General features: G+C 46.6%; 10 protein-coding genes across 10 annotated transcripts; 4 read left to right on the top strand and 6 right to left on the bottom strand.

Annotated features, from left to right (window-relative positions):
* Window positions 1-447: 447 nt before the first annotated feature.
* Window positions 448-1,833, bottom strand: N7457_001200 (peptidase family m3; the record flags this gene model as incomplete). The annotated part of the gene is made up of 1 exon (XM_057172246.1): window positions 448-1,833. One exon carries the CDS (start codon window positions 1,831-1,833, stop codon window positions 448-450), a length of 1,386 nt encoding a protein of 461 aa, XP_057036149.1.
* Window positions 1,834-2,478: 645 nt separating this feature from the next.
* On the top strand, window positions 2,479-5,805 carry N7457_001201 (ankyrin repeat domain-containing protein; the record flags this gene model as incomplete). The annotated part of the gene is made up of 1 exon (XM_057172247.1): window positions 2,479-5,805. One exon carries the CDS (start codon window positions 2,479-2,481, stop codon window positions 5,803-5,805), a length of 3,327 nt encoding a protein of 1,108 aa, XP_057036150.1.
* A 656-nt stretch (window positions 5,806-6,461) lies between these two features.
* Window positions 6,462-6,848, bottom strand: N7457_001202 (uncharacterized protein; the record flags this gene model as incomplete). The annotated part of the gene is made up of 1 exon (XM_057172248.1): window positions 6,462-6,848. One exon carries the CDS (start codon window positions 6,846-6,848, stop codon window positions 6,462-6,464), a length of 387 nt encoding a protein of 128 aa, XP_057036151.1.
* A 1,906-nt stretch (window positions 6,849-8,754) lies between these two features.
* On the bottom strand, window positions 8,755-9,006 carry N7457_001203 (uncharacterized protein; the record flags this gene model as incomplete). Its single annotated transcript, XM_057172249.1, has 1 exon — window positions 8,755-9,006. The coding sequence occupies one exon, from the start codon at window positions 9,004-9,006 to the stop codon at window positions 8,755-8,757; it is 252 nt and encodes an 83-aa protein (XP_057036152.1).
* A 1,247-nt stretch (window positions 9,007-10,253) lies between these two features.
* Window positions 10,254-11,168, bottom strand: N7457_001204 (uncharacterized protein; the record flags this gene model as incomplete). Its single annotated transcript, XM_057172250.1, has 3 exons — window positions 10,254-10,509; window positions 10,577-10,687; window positions 10,759-11,168. 3 exons carry the CDS (start codon window positions 11,166-11,168, stop codon window positions 10,254-10,256), a joined length of 777 nt encoding a protein of 258 aa, XP_057036153.1.
* Window positions 11,169-12,313: 1,145 nt separating this feature from the next.
* On the top strand, window positions 12,314-13,272 carry N7457_001205 (alpha/beta hydrolase; the record flags this gene model as incomplete). Its single annotated transcript, XM_057172251.1, has 2 exons — window positions 12,314-12,480; window positions 12,543-13,272. 2 exons carry the CDS (start codon window positions 12,314-12,316, stop codon window positions 13,270-13,272), a joined length of 897 nt encoding a protein of 298 aa, XP_057036154.1.
* Window positions 13,273-14,978: 1,706 nt separating this feature from the next.
* On the top strand, window positions 14,979-16,974 carry mirB (uncharacterized protein; the record flags this gene model as incomplete). The annotated part of the gene is made up of 4 exons (XM_057172252.1): window positions 14,979-15,223; window positions 15,298-15,568; window positions 15,633-15,978; window positions 16,043-16,974. The coding sequence occupies 4 exons, from the start codon at window positions 14,979-14,981 to the stop codon at window positions 16,972-16,974; spliced, it is 1,794 nt and encodes a 597-aa protein (XP_057036155.1).
* A 1,317-nt stretch (window positions 16,975-18,291) lies between these two features.
* On the top strand, window positions 18,292-19,978 carry N7457_001207 (uncharacterized protein; the record flags this gene model as incomplete). Its single annotated transcript, XM_057172253.1, has 4 exons — window positions 18,292-18,801; window positions 18,983-19,166; window positions 19,232-19,691; window positions 19,918-19,978. The coding sequence occupies 4 exons, from the start codon at window positions 18,292-18,294 to the stop codon at window positions 19,976-19,978; spliced, it is 1,215 nt and encodes a 404-aa protein (XP_057036156.1).
* A 690-nt stretch (window positions 19,979-20,668) lies between these two features.
* On the bottom strand, window positions 20,669-21,748 carry N7457_001208 (NAD(P)-dependent alcohol dehydrogenase; the record flags this gene model as incomplete). The annotated part of the gene is made up of 1 exon (XM_057172254.1): window positions 20,669-21,748. One exon carries the CDS (start codon window positions 21,746-21,748, stop codon window positions 20,669-20,671), a length of 1,080 nt encoding a protein of 359 aa, XP_057036157.1.
* Window positions 21,749-22,491: 743 nt separating this feature from the next.
* On the bottom strand, window positions 22,492-23,588 carry N7457_001209 (fumarylacetoacetate hydrolase family protein; the record flags this gene model as incomplete). Its single annotated transcript, XM_057172255.1, has 5 exons — window positions 22,492-22,667; window positions 22,730-23,057; window positions 23,117-23,230; window positions 23,283-23,363; window positions 23,424-23,588. 5 exons carry the CDS (start codon window positions 23,586-23,588, stop codon window positions 22,492-22,494), a joined length of 864 nt encoding a protein of 287 aa, XP_057036158.1.
* Between the last annotated feature and the right edge of the window lie 388 nt (window positions 23,589-23,976).

Below are 23,976 nucleotides of genomic sequence, written 5' to 3' on the forward strand. Positions count from 1 at the left end.
GTTTCCTTCTCAACCTCATCAACTATCTTCATCATGCATTTCGATGTATCCTTCGGCAGGGTCTGACAGATTTACACACGAGATGCGTGACAGCCCAACATTGCAAATAATCAGAGACGTCATATTCATTGGAATAAATGTCTGGGTTCGGCCTGCTGATCTGGACCCATGGACCAACACCTGGGTAGGATACGTGTTTGTATCATTGAATATCCATTATTGTTTATGCTACTAATACGTTGCAAGAATTTCTGTCTTTGAAATTTGAATGGCTCAACTCCCAAATGAGTGTCAATTCTATCGTTCATTAACATCATAACATCATTACCCCTCCAAACAATGTCGTGTTGTCACATATAGATTATTTAAAGTGACGATTACATTTCTAGGCTTTGGCAAGTCACTCTGAGCTCAGTCCCAATCACGCTCATGGACCGGCATGAGGAGTCAGCTGAGCTCATCTCTCTTCTCTGACACATATCTCCCAGAGAGATTCGCTATTTGACGAATCTTTTCCGCCATTTCGATACCTTCAGGTATGAAAGCATGCCAATATTTTGTCTTCTCGATGTGTTTCGACTCCTTCCTGGCGGATGAGTCCATCTTGGGCTCACTAATATTCTCAGAAACCAGAGTACTTGTGTCATCAGGGGGCGACTTGGCTTCAATCATGGCCAAACGCGTAGCCTCCTCCCATTGTGTCCGATCTGGGCCTTCTCTGAGAATTGGATCAATCCATTTGAAGGCGCCAGCATAGAATGCAGTCGAGTCTTCATTTGTTGCTTCGTCGAACGAGAACGTGTCTGGGTTCAGAGCAATGATTGTATTCAAAAGAGCCCTTCGGGACCCAAATTGTGCCTGATAGCGATCCATTCGGACCCCTGCATACGCTTCCATCCAATCTTTCACGACATGTTCTGGCGAGAAAAGATATCCTTGCGAGAAAATACAGAACATGATCCACAATGTAATGAAGTATGCGTCCCAGCCCTTGATGGCCGCAGCACCAATAGCAAAACCCCACTGGCACAGAATGAGACCACGCAGAGTGGGCCGAAGTAGCCAGGGCATTGTGTTTGAATGGTTGTTCGAAGGAAGCGACCGATTCAGAACAGAGTTGACAATGCTGCTTTCTCCATAGAAGACTTGCCAATTTGTTTCGTTCATATGCAGTGCTGCGACTACCACTCTATTGTACTTGCTGCCGCGCTCGACTGGAAACTTTCGCCGTTCACCTCCATGAACAAGAGAGATCGCTACGCCACTCAGTAGCAGGGTGGCCATAAAGCCGAGCGCCATGTAGAATTTCAGCAACGCAGTCAGAGTAAACAGACATAAGAAAAAACCCCAACCAATCAGGTCGGCTGCAAGGAAACGGAGCGAGCGCCTAGACCGGGATGGTTTTTTGGCCCGAGATACGTGAATGACTTCGAGATTTTGAAATCGCTTCTCGTCTCTTTGCATATTCTCATGATCGTTCGGTATTTTGGTCACTATAAGAGTTTCCAAATACAGACGCAGAGTCTCAGGGCTTGCCATTTGATACAAATCCCCATAGCGACCGTCTAGGCAGATGGGGCTCAGACTGGCGCCAAAATGGTCGAGATAGCAGCTGTCCTCCGCCTTTCTCCTGGCGAGCAGCAGGCGGCTCGCAGAAGGTGTAATGGACCAGCACCAAAGTGGTACATTTCTGGTGAGCTGAAATGTATGGAATGTGCGCGGGACATCGAGAAAGTCGATGAGCGCAGAGAGCGGGAGAATAACCGCCAGCTCTTGTGACCACGGATGGTTGGTCAAGACGGCATCCATCGCAGCCCGAATGGTTTCAAACATTTTTCCAAAAATAGATGAGGCTGCAGATGGCAAAGAATATTCAAATATATCAATGCTGGGATTTTAAATTGTTTTAGTGGCCGTGAGGAGGACGAAAGACCGGAGAGCATATGTAAAACTGTGAATGGGTTGGCTGCTGGTACGAGCAGGGCAGACTCAGCAGGGCTTAGTTACAGGACTACGAGGCTCAGCTGTAGCGATACGAGCTAGAATTCATGGTTTGTAGTGAGAACCAAGCCACCTCATGCAGGAAATCTATGTCATGGACGATGTCGGAGGGAGGTTCTACACCCGACGCATCGAGGTGGATTCCATGTACGAAATACCTAAGCATTGATTATTGTGGGCTCGAACAACGCTTTCCAGATAATAACGGTTTGTATTTTATTACTTTCAAATAGAAAGCGCACGGTCCTTTGATCGGATTCGCAAATAATTGGTCCACGGCATCGCGCCTATACTAGTCTCCTGTCCAAAGCCACAAGGCTCGGCGTGATCCATCGGGCATCGGTAATCCTGAGATATATGGACATACGACCTGGCAACCTATAAGGCACTCGTCCAAAGTCCCCACACTGTTGTATCTTTTTATCAACTTTCTCTATCACACTTTGAACTCAATTTTCGCTTGCGTCCTAATGAGCCATGTCGTTGCCCTCAACCGATACAAGGCTCATTATGCAGGCAGTGCACACAGCCACAGAAGACTTAGGGTTTTGTCGCAATCGCGTCTGGGCAATAGCTAAGAGTCTGCCAGGGGGTGTTGGACAATTCCCCAAATTACTCCCTCCGCGGGAGACTCTATCCTTCAAAGTGAAAAGGGAAGACCATGAGCTCTGTACATTTGACTTCTGCGAGCAATCTCGAGTGAACTTTACTCTGGTGAAGCAGCGTCATGAACCGTTTTGTGATGAGACCCGCTGTCCTGCCACAGAGTTCCCTTTAGGGCATGTGGAAGACGCTATTCGCAAAGGACAACCCACAGTGTGGGATCTCAAAGGAACGAAAACTCTTAAAGAAAACGAGCGCTACATGGCAATCTCTCATGTTTGGTCGGACGGTACCGGCGTCGGGAACCAAGCCCCCGGCTATGTGAACAGCTGCTTGCTGAAGTTCTTTCGAGGCTTCGCCCAGAATTCCGAGTGCAAGGGTCTATGGTGGGATACAATCTGTATTCCAACAAAAAAAGAGCTTCGGGAAAAAGCCCTAAAGTATATGCACCAAACTTACACCGCTGCGGCAGTCACACTAGTACATGATTGCTTTCTTCGAGCATGCGAATGGCGCGATGCATACTCGGCATGCTTCTACATCGTCATGTCTCCATGGTTCAGCCGAGGCTGGACGGCATTAGAGTTAAAAATGTCCCAAAAAGTGCAAATAATTTTCAATAGCCCTAGTGGTCCTATCACAAAGGATCTAGACAAAGATATATTGCAAGCAAATAGCAACCATCCCATTCCCTTCGAGCACGAAGTCGCGAAAGGAATCCTCAACAGACTCCGAGGGAACGAAGTTGGTCAGTTGAATGACCTTGTGGCCATTCTTGGTTCACGCCACACATCATGGCCAAGGGACATGGCGATCATTTCAGGACTCATGATTGGAATCGAACTGCCTGAAGATTACGCCCACCAGAAGATTTACCAGGAGATTCTACAGACAATTGGCAAAGTATCGCATGCGCATCTGTTTCACAATTCAGCAACCATGACTAACGGTTATAACTGGTGTCCTACAAACCTCTATGATCTTCCAGTAACACTTTCAACCCACACACTTCAGGTGGAAGAGAATGGGAATCTATTTGGCGAGTGGAATGTCGTATCTCTCGATCTCATCAATGACGAAAGGTTCATTATAGATCGTGCCCATCCGTTAATAGAGGCAAAGGTTCTGCTTGCTCGACAGAAGAAAGATCAACATTTCTTACTCGTTGAGCCTGACCTCACTTCTGAAGAGTCTAAGATAGGAAGAGCTCTTCTGGTCCAGCCTTCAGTTAGACGTGATGGGAACTTCCTCAATTGCTATTGCGATTATATTGGTCCAGTTTATTTCCATCCCCCATTGATGAGATCAGAGATCGAAAAGGTCGATGAGACTTTGTTATTCAATATTCACGTTGGATACGATGAGAAAATTCACAACGGCAGCGGTCAAAGCACAGAAACTGAAACGAATATCCAGATCATGATCCAGGACATGAAGAGCGGTTCACCGAATATGCAATACAAGACACGAAAACGTGGGTTGGAAACATTTGACCGTATTGCATGGGATCGATCCAAATTATGGGAAGAATTCAAGAAGGCTGCCATTGGTGGCGATCACGAGAATGTCGAACATCTCCTCCTGAATAAGGCACTCAATCTGAACCAAACAGATCAATCTGGATGGTCCGTATTACATCATGCCGTGTGGAATGGTCAAACAATAGTAGCCAAGCTACTTGTCAAAAAATTGAACCTTCGACAAAGGAGTGCTCGGGGCGAGGAGGCACTTCACCTCGCAGCAGATCGTGGCAATGAGGAACTGATGACCATGCTTTTAAAAGGTTCTACTCCCAATCTAAAGCGCAAAGATGGATTGAATGCCCTGCACCTAGCGGCAATGAGGGGCTTCACCAGGGGCGTGGAGAAGTTGCTACAAGACAAGTGGAATATCAATACAACCGATCTTAAAAAGCAGACTGCACTACATATGGCATCTTCTCGGGGTCATGAAGGTGTTGTGCATGCTCTCACGAAGCAATACGCCGATCACACCCTCAAAGACCGTGAAAACCATACCGCTTTATCCTTAGCGGTTTATAATGGCCACGAACAAACTGCGAAGATACTCCAAAAAGCAGGGGCGAATGTTGATATCCGGAAGAACGATGACGGGACTATGCTTCATCAAGCAGTGTTATTCAATCGAGACAGAACCATTGAGATCCTCGGCAACATCAAAGTGGACCTAGAAGCCCGAGATAAATATAGACAGACCGCTCTTCATCTGGCGGCGGAAAGAGGTCAGATTACCGCTATCAAGATACTCACGAACCTCAAAGCGGACATTGAGGCTAAAGATGAAGATGATAAGACTCCACTTCATCTAGCAGCGCAGAACAGTCATATCAGCGCTATCAAGATCTTAGCCAACCTCGAAGCAGATCTCGAAGCCCGAGATAAGTTTGACCGGACTCCGCTTCATATAGGAGCGGAAAGAGGTCAGATCCCTGCTATTAAGACACTCATGAAGCTGAAGGTGGACATCGAAGCCAAAGACGAAGATGGCAAGACTCCACTTCATCTAGCAGCGAAAAATGGACAAGTTTCCGCTATCAAGACGCTCGCCAAGTTTCAAGCTGATCTCGAAGCACGAGATAAATATGGCGAGACCCCACTTCATACAGCGGCGGAAAATGGCCATGTTACCGCTATCAAGGCATTTGCGAACCTTAAAGTAGATCTTGAGGCACAAGATAGATTTGACATGACTCCACTTCACCTAGCGGCGGAGAGCGGCCACGTTGCTGCTATCAAGACACTCGCAGACTTTAACTTAGATCTTGAAGCTAAGAATGAAATCAGCAAGACTCCACTTCATATAGCAGCGAGAAAAGGCCAGGTTCGTGCTATTGAGGCACTCGCCAACCTTGAAGCGAATCTCGAAGCCCGAGATAAATACGGCCAAACTCCGCTTCATCTAGCAGCGGAACACGGGCACGTTGCCGCTATCGAGGCACTTGCACGGCTTAACGTGGATATCGAAGCTAAAGATGAAGACGATAAGACTCCGCTTCATATAGCGGCGGAAAACGGGGAGGTCACCGCTATTAAAGTTCTTGTGGACCTCCAAGCGGATCTCACAGCTGAAGATGAAGATGGCCAGACTCCGCTTGATTTGGCGATAGAAAAAAGTCGGGCTGCCGCTATCAAGCTACTCACTAGCCTTGGACAAAAAATTGAAACCCGACAAGAAATATAGCCAGACTTTGCTCCGTGTAGCAAAAACTGGCCGTCGTGACAGAGCTGTTTAGATCTTCATATAGCGCTCAGAGGCCTGTTGAAAAGATCTTAAGCCACCCATGGGGTGCATTGGTAGCCAGGCTCCCCCTCCCTTCTAGTAGCTATTTCAGATAGTCGGGAATATCAACTATCCTGACCCCCCTCATCAAAAAAAAAAAAAAAAAAAGAAAAAAAGAAAAAAGGTCCAATTTACGACGTAGATATGCGTGAGTTTTAACGACCAGAACAATTAGAAAACTTGACATACTATGATAGAGGCGTCAATAGCTAGACCAGAAAATGCTAAAGCAAAATACATACAACAGCATGTCTCAAGGGGCGGTCACCCAGCATCCACAGCTCGGGCATGGGCGGCTCGCCACTCTATTCAGGACACCCAGGGCAGATATTCACCTATAGTTTTCGACGTCATTTATTATTGTTGAGGCTATCGAGAAAAGAAGATCCAGAAGGGAAGAAAGAAGAAGAAGAAGAAGAAGAAAGGAAAAAAAGCTATGATTCTCAGAGTTAAGCAAAAACTGGGACTTTATGGTCCTCACCGACTAAAACTAGCAAACGAAAGAGTCCGTCTGTCACAAAAGCCTCTGCCAGAAAGATCAGGCACCAGGGAGTATCTCAATATCTCAACCCATTCAAATTGCCGCTGATCTTGGTGCAGCTCTTCTGCTTGCCCTGGCCCCAAATCACGCCCGCAATACCAGCCGTGATCGTGTTCACAAAACTTCCCACCATAGCACATTGGGCTAGTTTGAAAAGACCAGACTCGCACACCTTGATTAGCTCACACACAGTCAGCTTGGCTGTGGTGTTCGCATCAGCGCTTGCTTCCAGGGCCGCGAAGCTAGATTCGCTGCCGTCGAGATGCACGGCATGCCATCCATCAGGCATTGGCTGGCCTTCAATGAGCTGGCCATCGGTAGACAAAGGCGGGGTAGATGGCTGAGCTGGCGTGAGCCCACAGAATAAGTTTAACGTCAGGATCGGCGCCTTGAGAAATCGCATAGAGCCAGCAGATGGAGGAGAACAAAATTCCGATAATAGCAAGGCGAGGAACGAGTGCACTAGTATCCATTGTTTGGGAGGATGTTGTGATAATGTGAATGAGAAGGAACTGATGGCAAGTCACAGAGTGAAATAAAGATCTTTATAGGTCTTTCTTATAAAAGCTTCGTACTTCTTCAGTGTTGGTGACTAGAAGCTCGCTTGGACCAAGTAAAGAATGGTTTGTAGGATACTTGCAGTTAAATAGATTAAACAAGTCTCACTACTCCGTACAATCATCTAGCTCTTATTAGTCCCATCCAAGTCCTGTGTTACAACCTAACATACGGAGTATGAATATGGTGCGCATATCTTGTAGCACATATCGGGTATTTAGGTTGGTAACCTGACATGACGACCAGTTGGTCGTCATAGTGGCTCTTTTGGTAAACGCTCTACCTTACCATTACTTCCTACGTTTTGCATAGTGGTGTCAGGCCCACTTGCCTTAACATCCTGGCGATCTGCCCCGCCTACTCCGTACGGAGTACATACAGTGAACCCGTACTGGGAAAGTTTGGAAGGGGAATTCATTATATAGATCGGGCTTAGCCTAATCGTAATGCGCATACAAGACCTCTTTATTTCAGGGAAATGACCTGACTTGCCCCGCATGAAGCTCAATCCCTTCGCTGTACAGGCTAGTAATGGTACAGAATGCCCTTTAATTTATAATCCTGTGGCCCATGCACGCTAATATGCGGGTTTTTGCCCGAAGCTTGCGCCGGAGGCACTTCTACTGCGGAGTTCTGGGCAGTTCATTAGCCCCCAAACATTGGGAACTTTCGGGGACCGAAGTCGGGTTTTTGTACGGACGATTGGCAGCTATCTAGAGTGCCCTTTCAAACAAGAAATTTAACGTAAAATACACAAACATTCGGATGCATCCACTCACGGGTAAAAGTTGCCTACAATGTCAAATCCACGACCAAGCCCGAATCTCGAGGGTTACACCTTATAAGCTTTACCAAGAAGTCCCCACGGAGCTGATAAGCACAAAGACCTTCCGAAGAATCAGGCTGCTCTATTGGTAGAAATTGATCATTAGCATTTGCTTGACCATAGCCACTCTCGGCTCTTTTACCTAACCTGGACCCTCTCGCCCGGTTCGGTGAATCACAAGTCCTGAACTGCGGATATATGCCCGAACTGGTACTCCGTATGTTGTCCACTGACCGTTCGCAAATAAATTCTCAAGATCCAGGTCTATTCATAAATCTCTATCCGCTTACACCCGGCGGGCCGATCCTTGCCCTTGTGACCATCTAACAGGCGCCTAATCAACCTATACATTCTTTTTCACCAAAATTACGGATCCTCGCTCACGAGGGTCCTCCACCCATTTGTCAAAAATCCCCTGTTTGTCAAAAACTACATACTGCGCACCATCTTTTAAGATTTATATGTTTCTTGCAATACATTATGGGTATATATGGTTTCTATATATCAAATAAAAGCAACAGGTACTAAGGTTTAGAATTTGGATGTTTTTTTGATGCTCACTCCAGGGACCAGCTAGTTTAAGAGGTTGTCAACTAACGTGGTATTCAGTACAATAGGGGTCCAATCAAGGATGTTGAAATCTCTGTATTTCTGTATCCACTATTCTAGCAGGAAATATGACTTTCTGACTAATATCAAAAATACTGCATAGACAGGATAAACTAAACTTCCGGTATGCCGATCTCTTGCTCCGACATCTCAACATCATCCACTAGATGAAGGTAAGCTGCAGTTGAATATTCTTGGCAACCTCTTCTCCTCCTTTATTCCACATAGCAAGTGTCAACTTGTCACCAACAACCTTTCCCTTGTACCTAGAACACTTCGTTAACAAACCTATAATCAAAGAAGGAATCATTAGGGATTACCAATAATAGGTAGTGTCCTTCTGATCGAAGAATAGCTCAATCTCTTTCTCTCCAGACCCATTGATAGACACCTTGTTGACAGTACCATGGGCAGTAGAGTTCACTTTCGTTTTTCCGCTCGCGTCTTTGGTCCATTGCAGAATGACAGAGACCCTGTCTCCAATTTGGAGATTGTCTCGGAAGACAACGGTGAACAGCTCATCGCTGGCGTATGGGGAGTAGTTGAGTTTGCCGACGTAAATAAGCATTTTGACTATGGGTTTTGGATGTTCAACTTTTTTCTGGGCTTATCTTATGTTTTTTTTGTTCCAAAACGTGGAAACAAAACAGCTTTTTATACCAAGTCTCGTCTATATTCGGACCGAATATGTAGTTTGCTAGAAAAAGCTACACAAAATCTTTGGCCAATAAGGCGACTCTTTATTTCGGGCAGCCAATATTGTTTGCTCGACATCAACATCCGAGTCCTCCGTGGTGTGACAGTAGTGCCCAAGGGCTCAGCTACGTGATGGTCACACACATATATAGTCAACTTATAGTTCGAGAGAATACAGCAGAGAACTACTTAAGGCTTGGCCCGAAGATCTACCTAAGTGTCAGATCATACATACTGTGTAGTTTCTTCTCTCTCTTCAATCAATTGGTTTCAGTATATATTCCCTCCTCTAGGCCTTCTTGTGATTTTTTTGAGCCCTCAACAATCTACCTAGGTCTCATAATATATTGGCATAAAATTGACAAAGAGTAAATACGTAGAGTAGAAGCGTGCGTCAACATATTTAAAATAGCGGCATAGCCGCAGCGACTAGTATATCCGGGGTTCCGGGGTTCCGGGGTCTAGTGAAACGCCACACATTTACCTAGACCATTGAGAATGGTGGGATTCATTCGGGACCACACTAATGATGGAAGGCAGTGGAATCCCTGTTACAAATCGTTAGCTTCAAAAGCAAAGATTGGTTATAGTTTCACCAGAAGGCGCAGATGACCGAGGATATACCTTGACATGTCTTGCAAAAGACCGCTAAGATCCATGAACATAGGGGCCCTTCCGAGGGGCATGACGCCCAACTACGCAATGATTAAAGTTATTGATAATGAGGAGTAGAATCATATATACCGCCTCGAAACCATAGAAAAGTAAGCGATAGGAAACCTACAATCCCTCAAGACGGCGAGCCAACTGGAAAGCGCCGTTGGTCTTAACAAAAGTATTTCATTGCGATAAACCAGTGTCTGAGTTTGTTTTATCCCTGACAAGACTATTCATGAGACCAGCAATGATGAGAGAAAGCAATAATTGATGATCGATTGCAACTATCAGAAAGGACGGAGGAGAGAAGAAGGAAGGAAAGGGAAGAACCAGCTAATGGCTTTGAATTCATAGGCCTAGGGCCATCCAACTGATTATGTCGTTTGAGTATGGTCATTGATGTAATCAAATGTCTGCACTGAGACTTACACCTTCCACCCAGAAGCCTGTATGACCCTTCGATCAATCGTGCATGAAGCGATACTCGTCCCATTTGAAAGGCCTTGGCTCGCAGAGCTTGACTCCACCATGCCAGTAGGTGACCAAGTCTTCATACCATTCCATTTTACCCGACCGATATTCTGCAATAATAGCCCGAGCCGTATCAAACATATCGCGTCCGATTTCCTCTTTCTCAAGCGCCTTTAAAGTAAGATTGAGATCTTCGAGACGTTGTACCACGGGCCAACTCAATCCGGGTTCTGCGGCCATCTTTTCGCTGGAAGAAGGTAAGGGTACACGAATCAGCCTTAGCTCGGAAATGTTAGGGCGGTCCTGGAACTCACTCGCGCTCTTTCTTCTCTTTTAGAAAGTCATTCAGGTTGGATTTGTAGATATGAGGCATGATGTTATCTTTGATTCGCTCTTGGCATCTCTTGATCTGAGCATCCAAGTCACTACACAGAATAGGTCAGTCATCAACTGTCAGATTATGCAAGGGCGCTGGTTAGAAATGAATAGAACTGGCAGAACTTTCTCGGGCATCAGATCAGGCTCTTCTGGGTTCCAGCCTCTCGGCGCCTTCTCCCGATCTGCGATAGGAGCCGACACTTTTCCCCATATTTGCTTTTCAGGCATTTTTGCTGCTTTCGTTTTGGATTTTGTTTTGGAGTAGTCAATCTTGATGTCGGCCAAAAGAGCTTCCTCGTCCAAAGGGTTGGGTTCGGAATCATCAGTATTTTGCTTCTTGCTTGAGGGACCTGCCTCTGTCTCCTCGGTGTCTGAAGCTCGCCTTTTGCCTATGCCTTCTCGTCCTATAGGCACTGCCACTTGAACTTCACTTGTCGACATTGGTGCTTCATCGCCCACTTGATCATCTTCGCCGAAGGTCCCCGCTGCCTTTTCGGCCTGACGAGGAGAACGCCGAGGGGAAGTCATTTTGCGACAGACAATCAGCCACAAGAGAAGTTATGCAGTTGAAATACAATGAGCTAGTCGATAAATGGGGATAAACCCATAATCAAGATAGATGAAGGAGTCCTGATGGTATTTGTATCCCAGTACCCACATTCACAGCGCTGAAGCGAAGGCTGAACTTTGCAAAGTCAAGGAAATTCCGGGGTTGTGGGCACAATATAACAAACAACACACCGGGCATGGTATGGGATGAAGTTTGCTTACTTTGATTATGACATTCATTCAGCATGTCTTTTGAAACAGCCTTTTCAGCGCGCGGCCCCGGTGTTCTTGGCGTCTGCTTGGTCAATCTGAATCGACAATTTCTTCAGCAAATCTTCCGGGATTCCTTTGATTTGACATTTGAGAGGACTCATGCTTTGTGGTTGGTCTCTGTCTGTGCGATTATTCTGTGGCATAGCGTTTACTGCAACTGGTTCTTTCGGGGTAGGGAAATCTCCAAAACAAAGATTGCGGGTTCAATCTCGAACTGACACAACTCTCACTCAGTATGCTAAGACATTTTCGATATCAGTGGCTCAATTCCGTTGACTTCAGATTTCTGAAGTAGCTCAAGGTTGAGCCAAAAATAGACTCTAGCGCGATAGACGCCTATGGACGCCAAAAGAGTAGGCGTATCGCAATCATCGAGCAAAATGGATATTTCAAATATTTTTATGAGTTATTGAATTCAGGGGAAAGGTCCATATAGAGAATCTCGCGACATGTTTATGGAAGTGACCTGCTATGCGGACCGAAGAGAGCAACAATTAAGGATAAACTTGTACATAGACACGCGAAATGGGCAAAGAACGCAGCCATCGAAGCAGGAATAAATCGCGAGGGTCACCAGCAAGATACATTATACAATCTGGAGAGAGAAAGACAGCGTACTGAACCATCGTGATCAATAAGCCACTCATTTGGGCAAATCAGCCTGTGGGTATGTCACAATACCACATCATACACAATTGTGTATACAGAATCGACCCACGTATCCATCTCCGAAACCGGGACCGAGAACGATCTGATTCTCCCATAAATCCATGGAAATCCACTTTCGTTCATTTGCATCGCCTGTTAGACCTGTGGTTCCACTAGACCTACTTTGCTGTTGGAACATCAATATGGGTGAAGCTACCATAATAGGGGATCAGCCGACCGCAGTCCCGCTCCCCAATTCCGAGCAATTCTACTTGGACAGCGAGCAGGGTGAAACATATCTGATCCAGGTCTCATGGCCTTTGCATTGGCAAGGTGACAATACCCCCGATCAAGGCTCTTTCCCTATCATGTAAGTGCTCGTGAACGATTTGCAGGGGGAAAAGAAAACACTCACTGATCAGCTAAGGTTAGATACCTCCTTGATGGCAATTCTCTGTTCTTGACGGCGACTGAGAATGCCTGGCGTCGCGCAGCTGCGTCGCACTTTGCTGGCGGAGGTATCATCGTCGCCATTGGATACCCCTTGAATGCAAAACTGTATGACATGCGACGACGAACCCTTGATTTTTCTCCGCCAACAGAACCTGAAGTTCCCGGCCATGGAGGTGCGGACTTGTTCCTTGATTTCATTCAAAATCTTGTGCGACCTGCCGTCAAGGCTCGATTTCCGTGGCTCTCGGCCTCCCGAGAAGCACTCTACGGTCACTCTTATGGAGGGCTGCTGGCACTACATGCACTATTTACACGCCCCACATTATTTGATTGCTACATGGCCAGTAGCCCATCTATTTGGTGGAATGATCGGTTCATTTTGAAAGAGGCGAATGCCTTTTTGGAGAAGAAGACAGCTTCAGGCGAGAAGTTACCTTCGCTGATGGTATTCTGGGGCTCAATTGAGCAATACCCTCGCCAGTGGAACAATGAATCAGAAGAGAAGTATGAAAAAAGAAGGCGGATTGCTGCAGATTTCAGAATGAATGATAATGCTTTCGATCTCTGCGAGATGCTACGAGGGTGCAAACAGCTGCACACCGTCTTGGCGACAGAATTCGATGGAGAGGAACATACGAGTATGATGCCATGCTCCACGAATCGGAGCGTGACAATGTTCTTTGAGGATTGGCCTCTGCATCAGCTATAGAAGAAATTTATAATTTTATAACTGCATTCCCTTGCCTCCAGATATCCATGGAACCTTATCATCCCAGCGCCTAGAAATCTAACAAAAGTAGTCCGTATTGCGAGCAGAATTAGACAAGAACCCTTTCCCACCCGAATATACATTGTCCCCACACATTTTCCTGTTTATAGGAATTTTGGCTCAAGGAACAGAGACTTCATTATTAAACCTGAAATAGGTAGAAGCGAGAACAACAAAACTAAAACTAGGCGTATGGATGGATAGTTTTTGAATTATTCCTGTCCACTCATTTAGATAGAGTTCAGGGAAAATTCTTTCCCCTTGGCATTTGGGGGCCATTTTTGATCGTTGGGTCCATTCACCAGGACACGGGAGGGTTCGGGCTGGGCTCGCGCCTGGATCCTCTCACCCGGTGACCATGGAGGCCTGAAAGCTGTTGCTTTTTTTTTTTCCTTTTATTTTCGATACTCTATTCCCTCAAGATTTGCTTGATGTAAGACAAAATTTTGAGGCAGTTGTTTGGGCCGGCCTCTGGTTTGTATTCTGATCTTTTTCGAATGTTTAGCGGTGTTGTAAGACTGAGAAACATTGGGGAAGGCTGCCCCAAGCAAGATACCGAAAGAGGTTAGCTTCGGAGATTACCATTCACCACCAACTTAAATTGATCTAATCAGATCGCTGTACGGAGTACTAATACGGTGTGATGCTCGGTCGCATGACTCAGTTTTCAAGAAAGGAGACTTAGGAACCTACTCCGTAATCTTAGAGGAGATACGGAGTACATACTACTTCTTTGAAGTAAAACCCTAAAACCCACACACTCCGATGACTTGTGATCAAAGTTCCGTACTCAACTTCAAAGCAGGATCCGGCTCGATCATAATTTGTAGCTAGAAAAGCTCAATTGTACTATAGAATAAAGCCTTCAACCTAGCAATCCCTAGCCGCATTCGGGATTCTCTACGAGCTCTCATATCGGATGTTTCGAGTTCTCAGAATGCCAATTCTTCAAGCCACGATACCACGCCACTTGAGAAAATGAGGCTGTTTGCTTGGCTATACGATACATTGAGAGCAAATGGTAGAAAGCTAGCTGCAAGCGAAGGTATTTCTGGATTTCGCTTTCTGTATTGCTGCCTGCACGCGGCACCGGCTATCTCTTTATCAGATGCCCAGCTTCGAGAATTTGGCAGTCGGTCTTGGGGCCAAGATAAAATTTGCCGTTTTTTAATGAAGTTTCTTGGCAAACAAAGTGTTAATCTTCCAGGCGCTATTCGAGAAGTGACAGAAAGTAAAGTCCGGAGCAGTCAATAGTTGCTGCAAATAAGCTCTAAATTACCATAGATCCACGTTTATACTGCCTGCATTGGTCGTATGTAGTAGATATTATACTCGGATGGAATTGATATTGCAAACTTTATTCACATGTGGCTTGGTGGATGGTCTCCTAATGTCTATAATTTGTCTTGGTCTCCAGAATTAGGCGAGATCATGGCGTTTCGCGTTCAGGCCTCATATGGGTATTCCGGCATCGGCATTTGATGGTTTGACTTTTGCTCTCGTTTCTCGTTCTAATTTAAAGATACTAACGTAAAAGCGTTAGAGCTCATACTCCCCCATGTTGAGTATTTCATGTCAGAGCCCCCTCCCTGTCTTCAGTCTCTTGTCCGCATCTCCCTTCTGATTTCAATATCCAAGGAGCAAAAATGGCGATCATGAACCCTTTCCAACGAGTGGTCGGTAATAAGACTGCCGACACCCCACCAGCCACCGTTGATGATCCAGATGTTATTCAGGCGAGAGCCGACGACAAAGAAGCTGGACACACCCCCGCCGTTGAACTGACGGACAAGGGCGAAAAGCCAGCGGAGGATGCCCAGGCTGGTGTTCAGAAAATTGAGGCCGTGACTATAGCCTGGAACAAGAAGTCGGTGTACATGGTCTTGATATTGTAAGTTTCCCTCTCCTCGCTTCGTGAGTTAGACCGCAGCAAATCAGCTAGCTAACCTCGTCTTTGCTCAACAGTATCTGGCTTCTCACATTGGTCAATAACCTCAAGTCTTCTGTTGTCTACAGTCTGAGCGCCTATGCTACAAGCTCTTTCGCAGGTCACTCGCTTTTGACCGTCGTCAGTATTGTGTCGTCCGCGATGACAGGCGCGGTATATATCCCTATGGCTAAGGCGCTAGACCTTTGGGGTCGTGCAGAAAGTCTCCTTCTGATGGTGGTGTTCTGTATTCTGGGCATCGTTCTTTTGGCCTCATCTCAAAATCTCCCTACCTACTGTGCTGGAGAGGTAAGTTAAGACCAACGATTCCAATCTTATTCCTGCAAGTATCTGACAATGCCATCGTTCATAGGTGTTCTATTCAGTCGGTTTCGGTGGTCTCTCTTACAGTTGGAACGTGCTGGCAGCCGACGTGTCAAACTTGAGGAATCGAGGACTCGCATTCGCTTTCACGTCGTCCCCCGCTATTATATCCGCTTTCGCGGGATCAAAGGCCGCCGAAGGTTTCCTTAACAACGTCAACTGGCGATGGGGCTACGCAGTTTGGGCAATTATCGTGCCTGTTTTCGCTTTGCCTATTTATTTCCTGTTGGCTCACAATCTCCGCAAAGCCGAGAAGGAAGGCATTATCAACCGGGAGAAAAAGCCCTGGAAGTTTGATCTCGAATCAATTTGGTGTTTCATTAAAGAATTCGATTGTGAGTGACTATATGAACACTGACAGCAATGTTCTCGAATACTAATATTGTTCGAAATCGACAGTGGTGGGAGTCTTCCTTTTCGCCGGTGGCATGGTGGTATTCCTTCTTCCCTTCACCTTGGCCAACATGGCACCCAATGGTTGGAATAGCGGCTATATCATTGCCATGATTGTGGTTGGGCTGGTTCTTCTCATTTCATTTGGTTTATATGAAATCTACCTCGCCCCGGTGCCCTTCCTGAATTATAAATTCCTCGCCGACCGCACCGTTCTAGGAGCGTGTCTCCTGAATATGACATATCAGATGTCCTACTACAGCTATGGCGTTTATCTCCCGTCATTCTTGCAAGTGGTATACAATGTGGATGTAGCCACAGCCGGATACATCGGCAACATTTTCAGTGTCGCTGCATTTTTCTCCCTCTTCTTTGCTGGCTGGCTCATCCGCGTGACGGGTCGCTTCAAGTGGATTCTCTGGGTCTGTGTGCCGCTCTACATCTTCGGAATCGGCCTGATGATTCACTTCCGTCAACCGGGTGGAAACGTCGGCTACATCGTCATGTGCGAGATCTTCTTCTCTATCGCCGGCAGCGTTTTCATTCTCTGTGTACAGCTCGCTGTCCTCGCTACCGTCGACCACCAACATGTCGCCGCGGTGCTTGCATTGCTGTTCGTGACGGGAAGTATCGGTGGATCCATGGGCAGTGCTATCTGTGGAGCTATTTGGACAAATACCTTTTTGCCGCAACTTGCGAAAAATCTACCGGAAGCAGCTATGCCCAACTTATCTCTCATCTACTCAAGTCTTCCTCAGCAGCTCAGCTATGCTGTTGGAACCCCTGAGCGAGACGCCATTGTGAAATCCTACGGCTATGCTCAGCCCAGGATGCTTGCTGCCGGTACTGCATTGATGTCTCTGGCTTTCATTTGGGTGGCCATGATAAAGAATCTCAACGTCAAGAATATGACCCAGACCAAGGGTAACGTTCTCTAAGGCGAGCGATATTGGCGGTTTGAATGGGTGCTAAAGGGTTGTTTGCAAAGCAAGCAAACCATGCCACTCATTTATATTACCCAAAATTATGTGTCCATGCACATGAAGATAAACCTGCGAACGTTCCTGCAACGGTCGTCTTATAGTGCAACATTTTAGTATTAGCTTAATAAAAACCCCGGAACAAGGTCGGGATAATCTAATTTTACTCCTTGCCCAGAAACAAATTCATTTCTTTCATTTTGAATGTGACGTTGAATATCTTCCTTGATCTCTCCAACACAGGACATGGGCATGGATTCGCTCGCCATTGACAAGATGTAGACTGTATTTAGCAGAAGTGATAAAAATGAATGTAGTCGTTCAAATGTCCCCAGAGGCCTAATATCTTACCCAGAGAATCGTAACATAGCTGCACTTGCTCATTAACCAATTCAGCCGGGTATTCGAATATGGACTCAGGTGGCTGTTGAAGTACGATAATTGAGATGTGAAATAGAATGCGGTCGCAGAAATATAAGCCCATTCTCAACGGGGTATGTATCGAGTTGACTCGCTGTAAATAGAGAACTGGAATACACCGACGTTCCATTCGCTCCAGGGAAGCTTTGCTGGCAGGTCTGCTGCCCATTGCGTCATGGACCATGAACTTGTCCAGTTGCGAGCATGAGGAGTGTGATATCGGTATCTTGTCAGTGATTCTGAAATACCTCGGTTATCATACAGTATAGAATCTTGTAGAGTTTCAATCGCCGGGTTAGAGCCAGGTCTACTCACATGGATAGGCTCGAAGTTGTCTCCGACCTATGGGGGAAGGGGACCAAGTAGTTACAGTGGACTTGAACCAGTTTCCAATCCTAGACACTGGTCAGAAAGCTATGATGGACTTGAAGCCATCGTAAAAAAGGGAAAGGAGATCCCGATAGCCCCTGGCGGATTATACTGTGTGTCCGAACCAGAAAGGTCGGCTCTCAATATAGCTGATTTTCACACATCTAACCTTCTATAATAAAATGCGAGAAGGTAAAAAAGCAAAACAAAAACATACAGTGATGATTTGCTGGTGGTCACTCAACTACTAACTCACTGGCGTGTGGCTTAAGTATGGCTGATAGTCGGGTGGGTGCCGCCCGGGTGAGAAGTGGGTGAGCGCCGCTTTAAGGTAAGTGCGCAATAGACAGAGAAGCCAGGTGAGAGCAGGTGATTCTCACCCTCCGTTGCGCGACCGCACTGACTCTCTCTCGCCTGGGAATAATTGGGCATCCTTCTATCTCACTCCATTTCTACCGTATCCCTTCATTCAGTTTATAACGCGATATGCAAACTCGAATGTGCCCTGACGATGTAGCCTGGGAACAAGCCGAGGAAATATCGGACAATTGGCTGACTCAGTTTCTCAAAAATGAGGTCTTGAGACCGATCGGAAATTTCATGCTTGACCATAATGGAGGCATTGGGACCGAGTTTTCTATACTCAGAAAAGCTTCTCACAATATCTCCTTGCGACTGAAGGACGAAAATGAAGCCACAATTATCCGCTTATCGCAGCCCGGTGCCGTTTTTTTCCCTGAGGAAAAGGTCGTGAATGAGATTGCTATCATGCGATTTCTCACAGACAAGACTTCTATACCCATCCCTTCTGTTCACCACTCAGGAACGAAGAAGGAAAGCCCCCTCGAACTGAGTCCGTTTATTATAATGGATTCTATTGAACATGAAACGAAAATGTACGACGCACTCAATATATCGGGATGTCCAACCGATGAACGCGGAATTCTGGACCCGGCTATTGACGAAGATCGGCTTGAGATGCTATATGGGCAGCTAGTAGGTATCCTGCTTCAGCTTTTCACTCCCTCCTTGCCTTAGATAGGATCTCTTAGCTAGATCGATGACTTTACCTGGGAAGTAACACGTCGACCTTTGTCTATGAATATGAATGAACTTGTCCGATTGGGAACATTACCGCGGACGAAGCTTCCCGATCTTCATACTACATTCACAACAGGTTCTTCATATCTCGAAGCTCTCGCGGACCTTAACATTGAGCATCTCGTACACTAACGAAACGATTCTGTGGAGTCCGCAGATGACTGCCGTCGGAAATTTATTGCAAGAAGGCTTTTTAGTAAGCTTGCTAGGGACAAGCGACTCACCAATCCTTTACTCGATAAAGGGCCCTCCAAAATATGGTGTGATGACTTACGCCCGGCTAATGTGCTCCTTCATGGAAATTTGAAAGTTGCTGGCGTGGTAGACTGGGAGTTCACATACGCAGCACCCGTTGAGTTTTCTTATGCCCCGCCATGGTGGCTGCTTATTGAGAAGCCTGAGTATTGGCCAAAAGGGCTTGAGGACTGGAACAGGGTCTTTGATTACCGCCTGAAGACATTCCTTAAGGTGATGAAGGAGTATGAGGGCAGCATGTTCCAAAAGGGCCGGTTGAAAGAGGACCAGCGCCTCTCCGGTCCTATGTGTCAGAGCTGGGAGAGTGGGAACCTCTGGGTTATTTATGGAGCATTGCATAGTTTTGCGTTTGATGTAATTTACTGGCAGAAGATCGACCCACGCTTTTTCGGGCCGTCAGAGGACCCCGAGACGGCCTGGAAAGAGAGACTCGACCTGCTGGATGAAAAGGAAAAATATGATATGGAACAACTGGTGGCGCGAAAGATGAAGGAGATGAAGACCAGAATTCTGGCGTGGGACCCCGATGAGTATACTGTGGCTTCTAGCCAACAATTGAAAAGACAGAGAGAAGAAGCAGAAGAAGTGCATACTAGCCACCATGACGGGAACAACGAGGTGGAGAACAAGTGCAATCAGACTGGAATATCGGGTTTCTCGAAGACACATGAAATAAATGTAACTTGAGCTTAGGTTTACTTGCAGTGTACTCCAATTAACTCGATGATATTGAACGTCAGATGGTTACACTCTCAGGATCGAACTCGAACAGGCATACTCACAGGAAGCATCGGTCGCGGAGGAAAAGAGAAAGTAAATGCAGGCGTCGAAGGAGCAATTTTCGGACTCTCGTCGAACGATTAAAACGGCAACGCGCGTTGAATGCATGAATAAACCACTCAAGAAAGACCCCAAAACCTTGCCCAGGGCCATTCTCAAAATGAATCCAATGACGCCTGATAAGAACCCCCAATTGAGATCTCTTCAACCTTCACCTAGGCTTTTTCGTTGCGAGGATATCCCACTCACCTTATCTATTGGAAGATGCCACGCGTGGCTACTTCAGACGGAGACTGCGAGAGGAGATCATCACGGATATCTCTGGGCGGGCTGGATTTTGTTTGGAAAGTGGAAGATAATCGTTGAGGCCTAGGGAAGTGGACTCTCAGAGAGAGGAGGGAGAGAGTTGTATTGGAAAGGAGACAGGGCTCCCGACTGTCTACCTATCTGGTGAGGTGATGCCTGACATCACGAGACCCTTGTCTCAACAGTAGGTAAGATGATAAGTGTTTAAACAGTTGTGTCGTAAGCTTAACATCAAACGCAGTGATAGTCCGCCCTGCGAATTTCACCCTGCGCTTCGAACTTGTCTTTCTACTGTTTTCTTCAGATTGCATTCTGTCTTCTTGGCTGTGGTTCGAGAGTTCTGATCTGGCGAACTCTAAGCTGCTTTGCGTGGCATTAAAATTTCAAATATCCTACGTACATAACTGATTTCCTATCACGATCAAAGCCCAATACCAAAGGACTCCATGCCAAGTGCGTGTGGATCGTTGACATGCACAACAATCTTGCCCCTCGCACGACCTAATCGAAGCTTCTCAAAGGCTTTCACTGCATCTTCAAATTCAAACACGCTATCCAGCTGGACCTGGATAGTGCCATCAGAGAGCCAATCTCCAAGCTGAGCCAGCTGCCTCGGATCATTCTTCACAATCACCATGACAAACTTCCTCTGTCCACCCCCAAGGAAAGAGGGCCACATGAAACGCCCAACAACAGTCATCATGTCCGGCACACCAACTTGCAAAAATGCACCATCAGCCTTGAGGAAACGATGACACTGATAATAAAGCGTAGAAGGCAAGCCAACAAGGTCAAGTATGCAGTCAAACACAACTCCCCGCTGCCGCATCTTGGCCACAAGATCCGGTTCCACCGTATAATCCACGACCTCATCCGCACCAAGGCGGTAGCACAACTCCATATTCCTAGTTGAGCATGTCGTCGTCACATGGCACCCCATCTGCTTCGCAATCTGAATAGCGAAAATCCCAACACCCCCGGAGCCTCCGTTGATGAGCACTTTCTCCCCGGCTTTCACATACCCCTCCAGACTCTGATACGCAGTCAGTCCGGCCAGCGACACAGCAGCAGCATGGTCTACTGCAACTCCACTTGGCACAGTCGCAATCCTATCTGCTGCGATGGTGAGATACTCCGCCAGCGACCCGCGCTGCACAGCTCTCGGGTAACCTCCAAAGACCAGCTGACCCTCTTTGAAATGCTTTGCTAGAGGCCCTGTTGCGACCACGCGCCCGCAGAGGTCTGTGCCCGGGGAGGCAGGTGTGCCTATGAGCATGCGTGCAGCCATTCCCGCCTCGGGGAATTTGTGGTCGACGGGGTTCAGGGCTGCGGAGAGAACTCGGACCAGAACCTCGTTGCCCTGTGGTGCGGGTGGTGCGGGGGCAGAGAGATCAAGGTACATGTTCTTCTCGAGGCCACCAGTTGCGTCGGAATACAGCCAGGCTTTCATGGTTTCAGGATGGAATGAAGCCATGTCCAACGGAGGCATTGTTGGGTTCATTTTGACGATTTTGATATTTGCTTTTGTTTAAATGGATTGACTTCGAAAATCCTGTCTCTCTTGCGTGATATTTGTTTTAGGATGATTCATGTATGGCAAGCACATATATTGCAGCCGAAATGCACCTGTTGTTTCATTTGCGGATTTTTAGGGAGTTGAACCCGCTGATCACCCTGGAAGTTGCCCCATAATTGGGTCACGTGCAACAAGATATCATGATCTATAACGAAGACTATTAAAGATGTGGATGACTACAAGAAAGTGTTACATAAAATGAAATAATAGATAATGGGATGCATAATGCCTAATGAGGAGTTTCCATATATTAAATACACACTCCATTGTGCGTCGTGTAAAACGTGCATTGGTTAGAGGTGTCTTACACCACGGCAACTGGACAATTCAACAGAATACTGGATTCGTCTGATTTTTACTTTTATACCTTCTTTCACAGCATCATCAACATACGGAATATAACAGCGATAGAAGTTTGTAAAGCAAGATCATTCTTCGCGGCAAGTGAAATAAGATTTCCGAAAAGAGAATCGTACAACTCCAGAAGGCATCATATCAGCCAAAGACTAAACCTATACCAGAGTTTTGATTTCACTAGTTTCCAGACTAGTGATCTGTATAACCGATTCAGTGAGATAAAATCAGCATTCAGCTTCATCATCTGGAAGAGCAGACCGGAGTTCGCAGTTTTGAATTCTTCTGAGAAGCAGGGATGAAGTAGGAAATTCTCACATTAGGGAATCCTGGCCGTCCTCGAATCTGACTTGATTCTTCAGCGTGCCTAGGCCAGAGATCTCAATTTGGATCTTATCTCCGTCCTTCAGCAGTTGACGTGGCTTTTGGAAAATTCCGACTCCCGCTGGGGTTCCGGTCATGACCACTGTGTATGCTGGTATAGTGGTGCCTGCAATGTGTGTCAGAACACAGCAACCTAATAAGATCATAGAAACAGACAGTGAGACTTACTTTGACTCATCCAGCTAAGCAGCCTTTCGGGGGGAAATATCATATCCTTTCGGATAACCGTGTTTTGCTTCACCTCCCCGTTGATACGGGTAACCAAACTGGCCGTTGCTCTCTCCTTGTTGAAGACATCTGGGCTCGTAAGGACTGGTCCTATGGGAGCAAAGTTATCGAATGCCTTCGCATAGAAGAACTGGCCGCCAGATTGTTCGGCAAGCTGGAAGAAGCGACAAGTAAGGTCGTTGCCAACTGTATACCCGAGGATATAGGATGAGGCTTCCTCTGGCGTGATATCCCGGCACTCACGCGAGGTGACGAATACAAGCTCACCCTATCAATTCTTCGTCAATCGCTAGTCCTGTATACTCAAGCTGGCATGGTCAAACTTACCTCCCAATCGGGAAGATGCGAGGCGCAAAATCGACTAACAGGAATGGTTTCTTCCGGAGATGATAGCGCCGCAGCGGGTTTGGTCCACACTGGTGGATTGGCTGGGACATTGAGCTATCTGGCGTTAGATGATACTTCGCTGGCTGGGATATCCTGGGTAGCATACACTGGCTTCTTTCGCGTGACTCTTGTAATTCAGTCCAATGCAGTAAATAGGAAGATCCGCTTTGGGGAGTGGCGGAAGTAGCTATCGAAAATCCAGTCAGTCTCTGGGTTGAAAGCACTCCGTGCAAGAGCAATCGCATACCTTTGCTACGGTCGCGGTTCTCGGATTCCGCTCTTCCATCAAATCCTCAAAGGTCGGATACGCTGTGACCGATCCCCCGATGATGGGCTCCGTGGAGTCGCATTTTCCAAAAAGGCTCTCCTGATCTTCCGTCTCGAATTGGAAAAGATGCTTGAAAGTCGACATTGTTACCCCCGGAGCGATAGCAAACACACAAGAGAACGATTCTGAGGACTAGCGAGACAGAGAAAAGGGGGGGTTCAAAAGAACAAATTACTTGAATGATAAATCTAAGTAAGCATGCTTTCCCCCGGATTGATCTTGGGGGCATTGGCGTCCGGGGATCCGTGGCGCATTAGATCCTCGGGGTATCATCGAAGTTGCTCCGCAGATGATCCTGTGTCGAGTTTCGGGATAAAAGCAATAAATGTCAGATTACCATAGGCTTATACAGAGTAAACTGTAATTTGAGGTCTGTTTCAATTATTCCGGCCCCTTGAACCAAGTCTGAGCGACACCTACCTTCGCTGAGGATACTCCGGAGGAGATTCAGATGTAGTACCTGGGCCGAAGA

The sequence above is a fragment of the Penicillium paradoxum genome, assembly GCF_028828445.1.
Source record: "Penicillium paradoxum strain IBT 22861 chromosome Unknown utg000002l_segment0_segment0, whole genome shotgun sequence".
Classification (NCBI taxonomy): domain Eukaryota; kingdom Fungi; phylum Ascomycota; class Eurotiomycetes; order Eurotiales; family Aspergillaceae; genus Penicillium; species Penicillium paradoxum.